Source organism: Neophocaena asiaeorientalis, unplaced genomic scaffold (genome assembly GCF_003031525.2).
Source record: "Neophocaena asiaeorientalis asiaeorientalis breed wild unplaced genomic scaffold, Neophocaena_asiaeorientalis_V1.1 scaffold240, whole genome shotgun sequence".
Taxonomy (NCBI): Eukaryota; Metazoa; Chordata; class Mammalia; order Artiodactyla; family Phocoenidae; genus Neophocaena; species Neophocaena asiaeorientalis.
This window is the reverse complement of record NW_020185331.1, coordinates 5,404,412-5,421,350: the sequence shown is the minus strand read 5'-3', so window position 1 is coordinate 5,421,350 and position 16,939 is coordinate 5,404,412. Positions and strand designations below refer to the sequence as shown.

General features: G+C 57.0%; 1 protein-coding gene across 1 annotated transcript; it reads right to left on the bottom strand.

Annotated features, from left to right (window-relative positions):
- Positions 1-2,548: 2,548 nt before the first annotated feature.
- TRIM8 (tripartite motif containing 8) lies at positions 2,549-16,939 on the bottom strand. The gene is made up of 6 exons (XM_024734887.1): positions 15,893-16,939; positions 6,621-6,716; positions 6,050-6,283; positions 4,740-4,771; positions 4,490-4,605; positions 2,549-4,136 (listed from the first exon to the last, which is right to left on the bottom strand). Exons 1-6 carry the CDS (start codon positions 16,460-16,462, stop codon positions 3,529-3,531), a joined length of 1,656 nt encoding a protein of 551 aa, XP_024590655.1. The 5' UTR covers positions 16,463-16,939; the 3' UTR covers positions 2,549-3,528.

Genomic DNA, 16,939 nt, shown 5'->3' with positions numbered 1-16,939 from the left:
GAGGGCACCCGAGCACCCCGACTCCACGCCTTGCAGCTGTTCCCCAGCTGCCCGGCCCCACCCCAAAGACAGCTGGGAGAGAGGCTGGGGGCGGGGAGCGGGGCGCAGCTGCTCGGCTCCGGGGCTGGGACCGGGGAGGGCGGCGACATGAAAGAGCCTGGACCCGCCGGGGTGGCGGGCCAAGGAAGCCCCCAGGCGGTTGCCTCCCTGCGGGCTCCGCACATCTGGCCCACAGGAGCAGTCAGTGGGGAGGGGGGAGACGCGCTCCGCTCCTGACCACCCAGCCCTGCCTGGAATGGGGAGGAGCGATCACCTCCCCGGAGGGCGGGGACGGGAGGGCACGGCCGGGCGGGGGCTGTGAGAGCAATATCTCGGAGTCTGAGCGGTTAGCCGAGGGAGGCACAGGGCGCGCCTGTGGCTGTGAGAGGTGTCTTGAGTGTGCAGGGTGAGGAAGGCCCCCACGCCTTCTCCAGCTGGCCCTGCTCCTGGGGCACCTCCAGCTTTCCTGGCCTCCTCTGCCCCTGACCCTTTTGGGAGGTGGGTGACAGCTGCTCCTGCAAAGCCAGGGACAGCTGGGTAGCTGGGGACAGCTGGATGGGGTGAGCGTCTCCCGGCTTCCCTGGCTGCCCAGGCACTCCAGGCCATACTACACAGTTAGCTGCTTGGCCTACAGCCTATGTGCCTGGGTGTCTATTTGCTGGGGTGGGCTTTCAGAGCTGGAACCTGGTGGGGTTCAAGCTCATCGCGCTACCACCAGTCTCCCCTCCATATCCCAGTTTCATTAATGTACCTGGAGAAAGAACCTCTTCCATCAGCTAAAACAAAACTAGGCCAAGTGGGAAAGAAATTGGGCAGCTTTCTGTCTTGGCTCCCAACTCCTGGCACAGAAGATGTCCCAGGGTTCCTGACAACCAGAGAAAGTGACAGTGAGTCAGGAGCAGATGTGAGTGGACTTAAATGTCTATCTGTCCACCAGCACCTGGCCCCAGGCATCCTTCCACCCTGGGTTGGAAGGGCACTGTGCTCCAGCCATCTGCCTCCCCTCAACAGCCCCAAACAGGTGCAGGGGAAGAGAAAGGGGCAGGCCAGCTGTTGTCATCATGCTCCTGGCTCTGGCTCCTTGCCAAAGTGGGGAAGGGGGGAGAAGTGAATCAAGGGTCCACCCACCCCCACACTGAGTCATTTTCTACTCCCACAGGATGGGAAGATGGAGGCACTAGACCAACACTTTTGTCTGGCCAGCCCGACTGGCAGGGGGACATGGACTGACCATGTCCTCCAACTTGAGTGCTTATTTTTCTGAGAAGAGGGGTAACTAAGAGTCAGTGAGGGTTGGACCCCTGGTGCAGGACTTACCCATAGTTCCCTGTCTTGCTCTAGGCTTTCTGGGGTGGGAGGCATTCAGGCTCAGATTCTACCCAGACAAGGGGAAAGAGAATTAGGCACCCAGGAAAGGTTGACCCTCCTACTTTATACATAAGCAGATCCATGCAAAGTGTTGGGCAACAAATCAAGAGATCCAGCAACCCCCTCACACCACTCCTGCTCCAACAGAGGAGGGCTTGGTGTGCCCCAGCCCCTCCTTCCAGCCCACGGGTCCCTGAGACAAGCAGGTCCCTGGCCAGTCCCTCATGGCAGCACTTCTCAAACCCCAGGATGTGTCAGAATTACCAGGGGGTTAAAAATGCAGATTACTGGGAATTCCCTGGTGGTCCAGTGGTTAGGACTCTGTGCTTCCACTGCAGGACTGCAGGAAACATGGGTTCGATCCCTGGTTGGGGAACTAAGATCCTGCATGCCGTGTGGCGTGGCAAAAAAACAAACAGGTTCCTGGGCCCTCAGTGATTCCAAGTCCAAGTAGGGCCCCAGGACTCAGCCCTTTTAACAAGCTCCCAAGCATGCTACTCTTTGAGAAGCTCTGCCAAAGGGGATGAGGGTAGGATGTCTTTTTCACCTTGTTACCCTAGCACTGTGCCTCCCAGAGCACAGGATTTTCCTGCCTACCCTCCCTCCATGCTCAGGGGCAGGGGCTAGAGCCCAAGTTACCAAAGGAAGCATGGAGCTGAGTGACCCTCCCCGCTCCCCTCCCCCAGTGGGGGCCAAGGCTCAGTTAGACTAAATTCCAAGATAGGTCTGCTCTACTTCTGTGCCCTTGGCCCTACACAGTGCCTGACGCTTAGCATGTGCTTAATAAATATTTGTGGACTGAAGGAGGTAAACTCTGCAAGACTCATAGAAAGGTATTTCTTCCTTTGTCTGTCCTCGCTAAGAGCATGTTGGCAGAAACTCAAAGAGATGCCGGAGCCCATGCGGCCGGGGGCTGGGCCTAGGAGGCCCTCAGCAAATATTTGCCAAATGAACCCAAGGCTGAGACCAGACGTAGTTAGTGCCTGACGAACTGACATTCACAGGCCTGGAACAGGCTAAACCCCGGAGAAAATCAAGGCAAGGAAGGCAGGGGCTTCCATCCCTAGAGGGGTCCCTCCCCACACCAACGCCTGAAGACCCCAGGCCTGGGGGAGTTAGGGGTAAGAGGCGAGGCAGGGAGTGGGACTGCGCCATTATGTTTATTAGAAGGTTGGATTTCGCTGTGTGCTCTAGACAGATTACAGAATAAATACCTGCGCCTTGAGAACAGGAAGTCCACGATTCATACAAAGTGCTCACTACAGGAAGTCGCTGTGTCAAAATCCAGGCAAGGACCCAACTCCGGGCAGCCCCTCCTCTCCCGCTGACCTCAACAAGGGCTGTGCTATGGTTTTTTATTTTATTATTTCTTTTATTTCTCTTTATTATTATTAATATTATTATTATTTGCTTTTGCTGTGGTCACTATCATTGGCAAGGTTCCTTTCCCCTTTCCTGGACATGGGGGTTCCTGTCTTTAAGATTCCATTCTGAGGCTGAAGGTGCCAAACGCTGCTTGAGAAGTGGCCTTTGAACTCCGTCTGGGAGGATGGTGAGAAGGAAGGAGAAATCATTCTTGGTTTTAAAAAAAATTAAAAAAAAAAAAAAAGCCCCACAATCTACAGGTCTTTCCTTATTTAGTCAGTGATCAAACTGCCCAAAAGAAAAACAAGAGGAGAAGCAGGCCAGTGGACACTGGTCCCTCCTCCCAGGGCTGGCTGAGGAGAGTTGGAAACTGCCCCTACCCCCAAGGCTTTAGGGGAAGCTGAGGCTCCTTCCAGCCACGGGGGTGGGCAGGGGAAGGAGTGGAAGAAAAAAGGAGAGACAGAGAGAGAGAGAGCTCAGCGCCTTGAGGTAGACGCTTTCCCAACTCCAGAGCCACCTGCAGCCCCGGCCCAGGCCAGCTCCCACTGTCACCTCCGAGTCCAGGAGATTCGTGATAAAAAAAAAATCAAAACAAGCCCCAAACAAAACAAAATCCAAAAGGAAAAGACTTGGGGAAATGAAGGAGGAAGGGAGGGAGGACAGGAAGGTAGAAGGGCAGGTCTCTGGATGCGTCATTCCCGAGCCACTGGGGGCTGAGGCGGGGAGATTCCCCAGCGCCCCACCGCCCGCGTAGCGTTAGCTCGTCACGTAGTGTTTGGTGGACGGCTGCCCATACACCCTGTAGAAATCCTGGTGGCCAGGCTGCTGGGAGGCGTCGAGCCAGTCTCTGACCGCCAGGCTGGGAAGGGACTGGGGGACGGAAGGTGTGGGCGGGAGCGCATGTGAGTACTCCTGTGAGGGCACTGTCCAGGGGAAGTGGCCGGAGCGGGGGTAGGGCTGGTGGCCGCCATGGTTGGCCACGGAAGAACAGTAACAGTTGTCCACAGAACAGACGAGAATCTTGCGGCCCCCATACTGGGGGAGCATGGGCTGCTGGGCGGCGGAGCCATTGGGATACTGCGATGGGGGGAACACAGGACTCGAGTGCACTGGTTGGGCGCCGCCCGGCAGGGCCACCAAGTGCTGCGTGGAGCTGCAGGGGCCCAGGGGCTGCCCTGACTGGCCCTCGCCGCTGGCTGTGCTCGCTGCCCCATACTGGCTGCCCACGGGGCCCGACGACGTCTCTAGGAAACTGGCCTCAGGGAAGGCCGTCGAGTGCTTGCGCTTTTCCGCCCCAGAGCTGCTCACACCACAAGGGTACAGGGGGACGCTCTGCAGGAAGGGCACAGGTGTGCTGAAGGGGCCTGTGGAGAGTTTGGGCAAAAGTCGCTAAAGCCCCTGTCCCAGGCAACCCAGGCCTCCTCTCCCCCGGGGACATTTTCCATCTGTAGGGCCAAACACAATACATCATGCACCATCTTGATGCTCACTACTCCGTTAGCAAGCAGATACCATTATCATTCCCATCTTACAGCTGAAGAAGCTGAGGCTCAGGGAGGTACTACGGCTTGCCCAAGGTCCCACAGCTAGAAGTAGCAAAGCAGGGATATGAGGAAAGGTCTATCTGACTAGGCCAGGCTGCCTGTCAGAAGGAAGGTTCTGGCATTTACCCCTGCCCAAAGGGTTCTCTCCCTTTGATTGAGGATCCCACCCTCACCTTCTAGCATCTTCCGTAGCTGCTTCTCCTTCTTGGCCACCTCGTTCAGGAAGAGCTTGGAGTTCAAGTGGCCGATCTTAGGGGGAGAAAGGCTGCTGCCTGTACAGGTCTGGGTCCTGGGGGCAGTGGACGGGGCATCTGCTGTGAGGAGGTATCACCGGTAAGCCCGCCCTACCTCCCCGCAGTGGGCCTGGCCCTTCCTGCCCTCCCCCACATGTGTTCCCCTGAGGGCTGGTGGCCATCTGCTCACCTGTCCATTAGGATTTTCACAGACTTGGTGTTCTAGAGGGAGAGAAAAGGGTTAGTCAGTGGGAAAGGCAGCATGAGAGAGGGGAAGATGGAAGCTGCCCCATGCTCTCTCTCCCCAGGCAGGGCTGACCTTCTGATTCTGGCCAGAGTGTGGCGGGGGCAGGGGGTGGGGTGCCTCCATTTTCAGAAGATTGAGTGCTTGCTATGTGACAGACAACACTGCAAGTGCTTTCTATACATCTATCACCTTATCTAAACAACTACCCCAGGAGGAAGGTTCTGCAAGCACTCAATCTTGTACCCAAAAAAATCTTTGGGGCAAGATGTGTTTTGGAATTTGGAATTTTTTGGACTTTAGAAAGGAAATATGATGCCCGTATCATAATATGTGATTACAGCGTAGAACACTGTAATCTAACACATCAATGTTTCTGCAGCAATATATATTTTTTTTTTTTTTTCTTTTTTTGGCCACGCCTCGTGGCATGTGGCATCTTAGTTCCCTGACCAGGGATCGAATCCCTCCCCTGCACTGGAAGAGCGGAGTCTTAACCGCTGGACTGCCAGGGAAGTCCCAGCAATATGTTTCAATATTTGTACCAAGTAAGATCAACAAAGGCCATAAATTGTCAGCATCAGTTCAGGTCAATTTTTGCTGTTAAATGAGCTGCCAGAACTTTTTTCTTTCAGTTTTCAGAGATTTCTAAAACTTTGGCATTGCGGGTAACAGATAATAGATCTCTATTATCAACCCCATTTTATAAGTGAGGGAGCTGAGGCCTAGGGAACATATATGACTTGCCCAAGGTCACGAAGCTAGAAGGAACAGGGTGGGAGGGTTTTGAATCCATGAAGGCTGGCTCCAAAGCCCTGTGAGCATACTGGTGGGGGGAACCAGTTGGGGAGCAAAGCATCACAGACTCCAATTTAGAAATGCCCCTTGGGGCTTCCCTGATGATGCTGTGGTTAAGAATCTGCCTGCCAATGCAGGAGACACGGGTTCGAGCCCTGGTCCGGGAAGATCCCACATGCCGCAGAGCAACTAAGCCCGTGCACCACATCTACTAAGCCTGAGCTCTAGAGCCTGTAAGCCGCAACTACTGGAGCCCGTGCACCTAGAGCTCATGCTCCACAACAAGAGAAGCCACCGCAATGAGAAGCCCACGCACCTCAATGAAGAGTAGCCCCCACTCGCCACAATTAGAGAAAGCCCGCGCACAGCAACGAAGACTCAAGGCACAAAAAAAAAAAAAAAAAAAAATCTTAAAAATGCCCCTTGGGTCCCACCAGCCGGTCCCAGGCCCAGCCCACCTTCATGAAGCTGACGTCCTCTGTCTTGTCGAAGAGCAGCTGCAGGGAGCCCAGCAGCTTCTTGGCCTCCTGCATGCGCTCCCCGAGATGCAGCGCCTGCGCTGCGTTCTCGCTGCAGAACTTGGCCTGGGCCTTGTCCAGGACCTCCACCGTCTGCCGCAGGTCCTCATCCAGCAGCTGGTGCAGCTTCTCGTATTGCAGCCGCACTTCCTCCTTCAGTTGGCTCACCTTCTCCTGCGGGCACCGGGGCAAGAGTGGGTGGGCAGGTAAGTACTGGGGACTTCAGGCTGCTGCTCCTGCCTGTCTCACACACTGGATGGGGGAGTCTGGGACCCCAAAGCCCCAGGCTGCCCAGGGCTCCCAAAGGCAAAGTCTGACCTGCCAATCCCCCACTGGTAGCACAGGGCTCTGGACAGGTACCCTGGCACCAGTGGGGGGCTCATCCACTGACGGTTCATTGAATGACTGACCAAGGGATTCCGGCATAGAGCCGACCACGCAACAGATCCCAGCCCAAGGCCCAGTACCCAAGCCGCCCCCCGCCTCATACCATGGGCTTGGGCTTAGCTACCTCCACCAGGCGCTTGTCTGACTCGAGTTTGTACAGTTGGTCCTCGACGTCCTGCTCTCGCTCCTCCAGCCGGTCCTGCTGCTTCATCAGCATCTTCTGCAGAGACAGTTGGCGGAGGAGCTTCAGCGGAGTGGGCGACACTGTCCCCACCTCTACAGAACAGACTCATCCTGTGGATCCTTCTCCCAGATGACCTAAAATGTCTGCCCCCCCACCCCCTCTGGCTCCCATGCAATCCCCGGGGCCTGGTGACAACTGTCTGGCCAGCCTGTCCCCAGGACGAAAAAGCCTGGAACGCTTCCCACACATATCTAAACCATAAACTTTCTGAGGGCAAGGTCAGGCCTGCCTCTGTTGTAAGCACTTTTCCTGTATAGACTTATCTGATCATTCTAGTAATGCTATGAGATACGTACTATTATTATCCTCATTTCAGAGAAGAGGAAACCAGAAAGGTTAAGTAATTCACCCAAAGTCACACAGCTAGTGTCAGAGCTGGAATACAAACCGAAATGACCAGGTAGTAGGGTCTGTTCTTATCCAAGTCATGCTGCCTCTCTCTGGGGAGCACCATCTCAGAAATGATGCAGAGGGTCACACAACCTTCCCGGGTCTCACAGGCCCTCTGGCCCGGTCCAGAGATCTCACCTGACGTTTGCCTTACACTTGGGGGGCATCAAGCCAGCCAGCTGCCCCCTTGCTTGCTCTTGATGCTGAGAGCTAGGCCTCTGAAGTCCTTGCTAACTCCCTCAGCCCCTCAGTTGGACCTGGGTGGAAAGGAAACTCTGGCTCTCCTAAGACCCAAGGTCAGTCTGCTGGAAGGTTCGGGACCATGCTGCTCTTCTCAGCCCTTAATCTTCTGTCTCTACAAGCCCTCTCTCCCCAGACCTGCCTATCCCAGCTGTTCCAGCCGCCCTGTCATCCTCCCTTGCCAGATACACCTCTTCAAACAGGGTCTCTCTCCTGCCCAAGATCCCTCGATGACCCCTCCTTCCAAACTCTGTAGGCTTTCTTACTTACAACTTGACTCTCCCAGCCAGGTGGGCTGGCATCCTGTCCCTGACACTGCAAATCTGAACTCCCTGCACCCAGCTGGTGTTTTTCTGCAGCCCACAGTGCCTTCTCCCCATCCCTTGTCTATCCTTCAAAGCCCAGCTTAAGGTCCTGCTCCTCTAGGAAACTTTCCATGGCCCCTGCTCAGAGTCTGTGCAGGACCCTCCCTGTCTCGGCCATACGAGGGGCTGTCACATTCTGCTCTCCCTCTGTAGCTGTACTGTCCAATACAGTAGCCACTAGTCACATGTGGCTATTTCATTTTAAGTTAGTTAAAAATAAATTAAATTGAACATCAGTTCTTCTGTTGTACCAGCCTCATTTCAAGCGCTCAATAGCTACATGTAGCTAGTGGCTAATGTACTGGACACCACAAACACAAAATGTGACCATCTCACAGAAAGAGCTATAGGAAAACACTATTATAGTCTGACCACCTGTGGTCTAATCTCCAAACAAAACTCAAGACCTCTTGAAAACAGGGCTTTGCTGCTGTATTTTTCCACTTCCCTTCCTAGCCGGGACCCACAAAGGCCCCAGCACCCTACAGATGCATAATGTGTTTCCTGAATAAACCCATGGGTTTTGCACACAAAACAAGGTTTGCAAAGCAGATTGCACAGAACCTAGCTCACAGTAAGTGTCCACTCAACAAGAAGTGGTTCTTTTTCTTCCTCTGTGTGGACCTCAAAGTGACCCTCAAGTTTGACCCATGACCCCTACTCCTGTCCACACTCAGCTGGCTTCCAAAAGACAAGCTGCCACCAATCCCTTCCTTATTTCCCCAAACCCCTTTACATATGGGGAAACCAAGGCCAGCCAAGAGAGTTCAGCGACCCTGTTTTTTGTTGGTGGCTACCCTAGAACCAGGGCCCTGGGGACAGGAGGAGGTAGGGGGTGAGGCTCTCAGATTCTGAGCTGGGAAAGCCTGGGGCCCCCCCCCCCCCCCACCGCAACAATTTGACCTTTCAGTGACCCAGGACAGTACCTTAAGAGACAGCCCTAGGAGATGTTGCCCTGCCCCCCACCCCCAGCCCAACATGCACATGGATCTGCTGCCAGCCTGAGAGTCAGAGCCTGTAAAGAAACACAGCTGGCTGGGCGCAGGAGCAGAGGTAGTCACACACCCTCCCTTCCTGTGAAACTGCCCCCAGTCACGTGAAAACGGCAGGCGGCACCCCACAGTATGGCCCACCTACATGCATACAACAGCACGCACACACACAAGCACATGCCACCACCTGGGCCCTGAGACCCCCTCGGGCACACTGTCACACACACACAGCCCTGCACAGTGAAGGCTGACCCTCCTGAAGGCCCCCGATGACTGAGGGAGGCCTGCCTGAAGGCAAGGTGGCCAGGGTACCACCAAAGGATATGGGACCTTTTTACTTCCCCTGTTACAACTGACCCTCAATTTTTTGCCTGCTGGCTGCCTCGTCCCCACACTCGGGAAGCAGTCCCTCCAACTTGGATGCATCTCAGGCTCCAGGCCACTCCTGCCTTCCCAGTGCCCAGGATATCCGAGAGCCCAGGCCCCAGCCACACCCTCACATCTGTGCACCACGGTCTCCTGGCCCAACTACTTTTCATGACCAAACCCACTGGTATCAGAGTAGAGGTGCACCTGTAGCTAAGTCCCAGATGAAGGGCAGAAGAGAGGCAGCCCCAGATAGGATCTCAGCCCCACTTCCCTCAGAGGCCTGGAATGGGGCTGTTCACTCCCACCCTCTAGGCCCATGGCAGGCCTCTGTCCCATTCCCCTGCAACCCTTTCAGGGAGTTCATGGCTGACCCCTCAGGGCACAGCCAAGGGAGGCACTTCCTGTCTTGTCCTGGGGAGTGGGGCTCAGCCCCTTCCGCCATCTAGGCTTTTCTCAGATCCTTTCCTGGCAGCACGGCCACGCTGGGACCCTGAGGTGTCTTCCCTTGGCTTCCAGGTCCAGGTCCTGGTTCCTGCCTGCCCAGAGCCCTCTGGGGTGGAGCCCAGTCCAGGTCTAGCAAAGGCAGTGGCCACACTGCCTAGCAGGTGGCTGGGTTTCATTGGCTCTCCCCCAGCTCAGAGGCCATTGGGCTTCTGTCTCCACTACAGAGGGAAGGGAAGGGCCAGGAATAGGAAGGAAACTGGCCAGGGAATGCCAGCCAGGGAGGGCTGGGCTGGGGGCCCACCCTGGCCAGCTCGCCCTTGCAGGAATGGTGATCCCTCGGGGCTAGGTGCTCTTAATCCTGCCACAGCCAACACTGGGGGGAAGCAGGGGGCGGGGGGACACTGCTACCTCAGGCACTGGAAAATCGGGGTGGTGGGGAGGAAGGGAAATATCCACTTGCTGCCCCTTTAGTACCCCTCACCTCGATTCCACCAATGAATGAATCAGGTTGCTGAGAAGCTGGGAGATGGGGAACAGAGGAAGCAAGGACCCCTCCCCACTACCAGCAGCCTCCTTTCCATCCCAACCTCCCAGAACTACTGAGAGCTGAGGCTCCACTGCCCACCTGGGAAAAACCCACAGCGGAGAGATTTCCCAGCTTGATTCAGGGCAAGGCCTCTCAGTGTGGGGGAGGGCACCTTACAAACTGCTCCCAGCCCAGAGTGGGTCATCTGGATTGTGGCACACTTCAGGTGTGCAGGTACAGAGGGGAGACTAGAATGGTCTAGACTAGGAGCACTTGAGGAACCAGGCCTCCAGCAAGGGCAGGGGCAATTGGAGGCCCAGCCCCACGCTACACCTTTTGGCCCAGGTGGGACCTGCTTACTGCTGTCCCTGTCCTTCCCTAAGGACCTAAGGCCTTCCACGGTCTGCTCCTGGGTCTGTGAGGGCAAAAGCATCAGGAAGACTTGGGGGCACACCATTCCCACCCCTCCAGGACCCTCATATCTGTCGCCTAATGTTCTAGACTCTGCCTTGAGCTGCTCCCTCCAAAGCCCCTCCCAGCCTGGGGAGGGGGGCAATCATGAGCCCCTCACATTCCTGCTCTGGGAAAGCCTCACTCACAGCCCTCTGGAGACTGACTGGCCAGGCCCAGCTGGCATTTTTGATGCCAGACTGGACTGGGCAGACGGGTAAGGCCATTGGGACTCTAGGCTGTATAAAAGTTAATAAATGATAATAATAAAACCCTCAAGTCAACCTTGAAGAGAAGCAAAGTCAGGAGGGAGCAGGGCCCCAGGATCTGGGCCAGAAGCAGACCTCAAGTTTGTAGATGGGACCAGAGCTGGGACCAGCAGCCCCTGTGATGGGGTGGAGGCGGGAAGAGGGCGCTGGGCTGCTGGAGTACCTCTGCCTGCTGGGATCCCTGCCCAGATGACTCTCATGCCAGCTCCAGCTCTGGATGAAGCCCCCGCTCAGAGCTACCCCCTCCTAACCTCCACCCCAGCTGCCAAAGCCGCCCCCCACTCTCCCACATAAGCCCTTGTCCCAGGAATACGTCAGCCTCCCCTCTCCCTGGGCCACAGCACTCCCTCCTGGTCTCAGCCTTAATTGTCCCTTCCCATGCCTCAGCCCCTACCTGGGGCTACCATGTGGACCCCCAGGCTGCGGGCAATCACAGACCCAGAGAGAAGAGGCTACAGAGCAGGAACCAGGGACAAGGAGAAAGGCAGCACCTCGGAGGCAAGCCCCGGCAGACCCCAGAGAGGGTTTCCCAGCTGCAGAGTGGAATTAGCTTTTGCCATGCAGAGTGCACTGCTCTGGGGCAGCAGAACAAAGAGGCGAGAGAGAAAGCCCCCCTTTGTCTGTGTTTGAATGCCAGGCCAGCCGGGAAGGAAGGCTTTCCCAGAGCCAGGGATGAGGCCAGCCAAGCCTGCCTGCTCGGTCCAGGGCTGGGGCCCAAGCCGGGCTCCACTTCTTCCTATGACCACCCCAAATGCCCACAACACAGCATCGCAGGATCCATCCGGGCTTCCACCTCCAAAGCCCGCTACAGGCAACGAGCTCACCGAAGGTGAGTCCCCTCCCCTCCCCAACACCTCCACCAGGTGAGAAAGTCACACAAGACTCACACCCACCAACCAACCACCATCAGGTAGGAACACACTAGCGCTGTCAGCGACAGATATGTGTGCGCACTCAACTTCAACTCGCAGGTGAATGGCAAGCAGGGCGCCCTCCTCTCGCTCACACACACACACGTGCGCGCTTCCCGACCCCATAGCCACACGCTAGACAGCTCCGTAATTAAGTCAGTCACTCACACTGCACCTTCTCAGGGATACACACGGTGAGATACAAAAAAGTAGTCCCCTGTGAGATGCACAACCAGACGCACTGGTTACACACGCACACACACACCTGCAGACAGACCTGGATGCACAGGCACCCGGAGCTGCAGCACGCAGAGTCATCAGCAGGGCGTGCACGACAGGCGTCTGGTCTGCCTGTGTCAGCAGGATCCTGGGGTGGAGGTGGGGGGCTGGGCCTCCGCCTCAGGCTCCTCTGCCCGGGCCAGGGAGGAAGGCCAAGTCAGGCCCCCTCTTCCCGATCCTTCAAGATGGTCAAGGAAGGAGCAGCCACTTGACCCTCCCACCTCCCACCCCACCTAAGACCTCAGGATTATGGTCGGGGGCAGCGGAGAGCGGTGGGGTCCGTACCGCCTGAGCCAGGCTGCAGCCACAGCCCGGCTATAGCTGGGCCAGGGCGGCCCTCACTCCCAGAGCCCACCTGGAGACAGACACGTGGGGTGGAGACTTAGGATCCCCTCCAGGGTCCCAGGGCAGCCCCTCCGGCCATGGACAATGTGAGCAGGATGACCTCACCCCCAGCAGCTACAAACCCCAGACTGGCCCAAGAAGTGGGATCCTGTCCCCAGAGAACATCTCCTCTCAACTCTAAACCTTCGAGAATGCAAGGAACAGGGTCCTGCGCACATTTCCAACCTGTCTGGGGTACTAGGAATGACACAGAGGCACAACTATGACCTGAACACACACACACACACACACACACACACACACACACACACACACACACACCCTGCATAGCCCTTCACAGATATAACTAGGCCTTATCTTGGATCTTCTTTCTATGTTGAAGGAGGTCATGAGATAGAGGTGCTCCCAGCTCATACCAGTCCCGAGTTCCTCACATGAACCCCTAAACCCAGGGGCTGGAAGAGGGTTTGACCACCTAGGGCCGCCACACCTGAGTCCACCTGGATATCCCAATCTTTGGCCCTTAGCCTCCCATAGCCCCAAGGGAGAACACATTTGGGGTCTAGGCATGTCTTAGAGTGTTCTCTGCGGTCTACCCAATGGGCATACAGGCCTCATGGCAACGTGGCTTACACATTGGCTTCCCAAGGGCAGAGTGGGGCAAGGACTTCGAAGGCCTGACTCTGAGACCCCCGGCTAGTCCCCTGCTAGGCGGAAGCCCTGCTTGCATTCCTGCTGGGCCCCAGCTCTAGGCCACTGCACAGGTGGGTGCTTTGAGTATGCGTGTGGAGGACCACCAGGGGGAGATTGATCAGCGTTTCCTATTCCTAGCCAGTAGGGCATTTCAGCAGCCCCTGCCCCTCCCTGGGACAACGGAAGAGGAACCACAAGAAGCAGAGCTATATCTTAAGGTGTGTGCCACGTTTCCATGCTTCTGCTCCTGCATCTGGGATAATTCTGTTGCCTTTATCCGTGGTACCAGCAGAGGCCCTTTAAGACAGACTCCCTCCCACGAGAGAAAAGAAGCCCAGGAAAACACCCCTCCCCATGGCTAGCCTAGAGAGGATGGAGTGCAATGGGTTCTTCCATTCAGGTTCTTTGTGGCTTACCCCCTCCCCTGAGGGTGGGGCCCCTCTTCCTACTCGTCCAATAAGTCCAACTCACAGTGACTGGCACTGGGCCATTGAAGGGTTTCCAACTCCAGTGCCCTGGGACACCAGAGAGAATCTGGAGGGCCTGGGGTAGGGGAGCCTGGAGAGGGACGAGACTCAGGCTGTGGGGCACAGATGCTGAGCGCACAGAACTGCACATCTGGCTGTGATGCAACCCACTACTTCTGAGCCTGCCCACACCAGGAACAGGAACGAACACAAGAACACACACACACACACACACACACACACAGACGCACACACATGGAGCTGCTGACAAAGTTCAGGGCCTGCTTCCATCCAGTTCCTTCCATGAGCTGGGGGATCAGGGACCTGCCGGTAGGAACCCCAGGGTATACTATGCGTATGTGTGCCACCCCCCATCCCCCAACTACACAGACAGGAGACAGGTGCATGTGAGGGCAAAGCAGACAGTCTCAGAGACACTCACAAACACAGACCCACATCTACAGACACCCTCTTACTACCAAATCAGGTAAAATTGTGTTTTCTCCCCCACCTAAACGAGACACCTGAGCTCACACCCACCAACCAACCACCGATACAACTAAGGGCAAAGCCGCGGGTGCAGGCGCACATTCACTCATCACCCTGGTTGCTGTCCCCTCTTCTGTGCCTTTCAGCCCCATCTCCACCTTTCCCTTCCTCTCATTTTCCACTGTCAATCCCAGGCCAGAGAACTGGACAGCCTTCCTTTCTCCTGCCTCTGCACTTTTCCCAGCCTCCTCCCCAGCCCTTGCATCTTTATTAATAGCAGCAGCTTCCCAATACTAGGGAAAGTCTGGGCTCTGCCTGCCCTGGGTGGGGGGCGGAGTACACTAGGGGCTCATTTGTTCCCCTAGGCCTCTGCCTTTTCCACCCCTGGTGGTGGGGGGAGGCTCTTCTCTCCATCCCCCACCCACACTTCCTTTAAGAAACCAGAGGCTCTGTCCTGGCACAAAACCCCAGAGCTAGCCCATCCGATTAGAAACTAATTATACAGCAAATTTTATTTGTTATCCCTGCCCTCAGCCTGTGGCAACCCTCCTGCCTTTTGTTAGTGGTATGTGTATGTTTTATAATTGCTGAACAGTGACTCATTCTGACTGGTCCCCCTACAGGAAACAGCCCCCATCTACAACCGTCCCCTGCTCAGAGCTTCCTCATAACGAAGCTCCCCACTGGCCTCGACTGGCCTCCAGGGGCCCCCACCCATAAGCACTCCCAGTCCTACCAAAGCCCAACCTCACCCCCATATCACACCCAGGCCCCAAGCTGGGGCTTGAGATGGCTCAGACAGTCTCAGGCCAACCCCTTCTTTCTGGTATGACTCAACCCTGAAAGCCAGGGGACCTGGGAGGAACCCAGGAGGAGCCCCCCTCCACTGAAGGGGACGGAAGTATTGCTTCAGTCCAGCTCCAAAGCCAGGCCAGCCCCAGAGGCCTGAGGGGGAAGGCGGTTTTGACATTGGCTGCTGCTACAGGGTGTATACAATGGGAGGGGATGCGGTTCCGTAATCACCCAGCCGGCAGCCCAGGGGAGCCAGCTGCCTGAAACCAGATTGCAAGGCGGCTCAACCTTAAACCCACAGGATTCTTCTTCCATCTTCCACTTCTCCTCCCCAAATGTGGGAGGGCTGTGATAGAGGGCTGGGCTGGGAGAAAAGCGCTCAGAGTGATGAAGACATACTTTAAGGTGTGTTCATGCAGACGCGTGCAATACGCACAGGCACACAGTGGGCAGCGATTCTCACACATGGAGAGCGGGCTATGGGGAATAATCCGAATAGCTGAGATGCTGTCTGGTGATGCTGTTGGCTGTCCAGGCCTTGGCCAGATAGATACCAGGAGTTCTGCTCTCCCTCCGGAAGCTCCCCCTCCAGCCCCCCGCCCCCCCCAATGTGTTTCCACTAGGGCTTGAAACTAACATGGCTGCTTTTGTTTACTTCCTCATTGGTATGCCAGCATCATGGATCATGTCAGCCACAGCAGCGGCACCAGGACACTCATTACATAAACAGCAGCTGGAGAAGCAGGACCTGGGTCACTCCCTTTAGTGACTTCCCGTAGGGCCTACGGAAACAACGCCAGGGGAGGGAGCTGCGCGCAAAACAGAAAAGCAACAGCCAAACTCTACCCCTGACAGCCCCGCACCTCAATTCTATAAATGCCTCACAAGATGCCCCCTATGAGCACAGGTGCAGGAATATCAAATACCGATGGGGGATCCTACTTCCCAGGACCTTGCCTCCAAACTTACAGAGGAGTTTGTAAGGGAACCTCTGGCCTGATGTCACAAGAGTCAGCCTGTCCGGATGGGTGATCCCCAGGCGGTAGGGAGAGAGAGGGGGGGAGAGAGAGAGAGAGTGTGTGTCTGTGTGTGTGTGTGTGTTGTGCGTGTGTTTGTGTGTAGGGTACTTGCCCGGATCTCATTCCTCCGGATCTCCACGTCGCACACCGAGTGTCCCTGATGCGCACCGCTGTAGTAGCAGCAGTACTGGCACACGGCCACCTGCTCGGCCTCGCAGTGGTAAAGGCGGTAGGCGTTGTGTTGCGGGCAGCTCCAGGCCCGCACGTCGTCCGCCTCCACCAGGAGGTGCCCGCGGGCGGTGGAGGGCTGCTGCAGGTGCGTCTGCACGTGGGACTGGCAGCAGGGCGCCTCGCAGCGCAGGCAGACCTTCTGCGCCGGCAGCGGGGGGCCACGGCGGCAGAACACGCAGTGCAGCGCCGCCGGCGGCTTCTCCACGTGCAGGGCGTTGAACTTCTCCACGATGTTGGTGAGCTTCAGGTTCTTCTCCAGGCCCGGCTTCTGGTTGTAGGCCTGGTTGCACTCTGGGCAGCGCACCAGGCCGCTGTCCTTGGCCCACGCCTCGCCAATGCAGCCCCGACAGAAGTTGTGTTTGCACGGCAATTGCACCGGCTCCACGAAGACATGCAAGCAGATGGGGCAGATGAGCTCCTCCTCGAAGCAGTTCTTCCAATTCTCCGCCATAGCGGCTGCAGGCAGGGAGCCCGGGCAGGTCTCCCCAACTCCCCAACTCTGGGGGTCCGTCCGGTGCCACTACAGGCCCACCAAGCCCCGAGCTCCGGGCCCCGGCGGCCCCGAGAGTCGCTCAGTCACCAGCGCCTTCCGCGCGCCCGCCCCCCAGAGGAGGGAGCCTCGGTCCTCACGCAGCGCGCGCAGCCGGCTGCGTCTCCTCCTCCTCCTCCCGAGCGCCTAGCGGGAGACCGCGGACTGCGCCAGGGCCGCGGCCGGGGCACGAGCCCTGGAGGGGAGTGCCGGGGTCCAAATTCCATATAAGAGGCCGCCTCCCGATCGGCGCGCTTAGGGCAGCGGCGGCCCACGGCCTGCACTCGGCCCCGCGGCTGACATTGGGGCGCGCCCCAAGGCGGACAGAGCCCGGGAGCCGCACACTTCCTCCAGCGACGGCGGCGGCAATGGTGGCTCTCTCCTGGCTCGCCGGCGCCG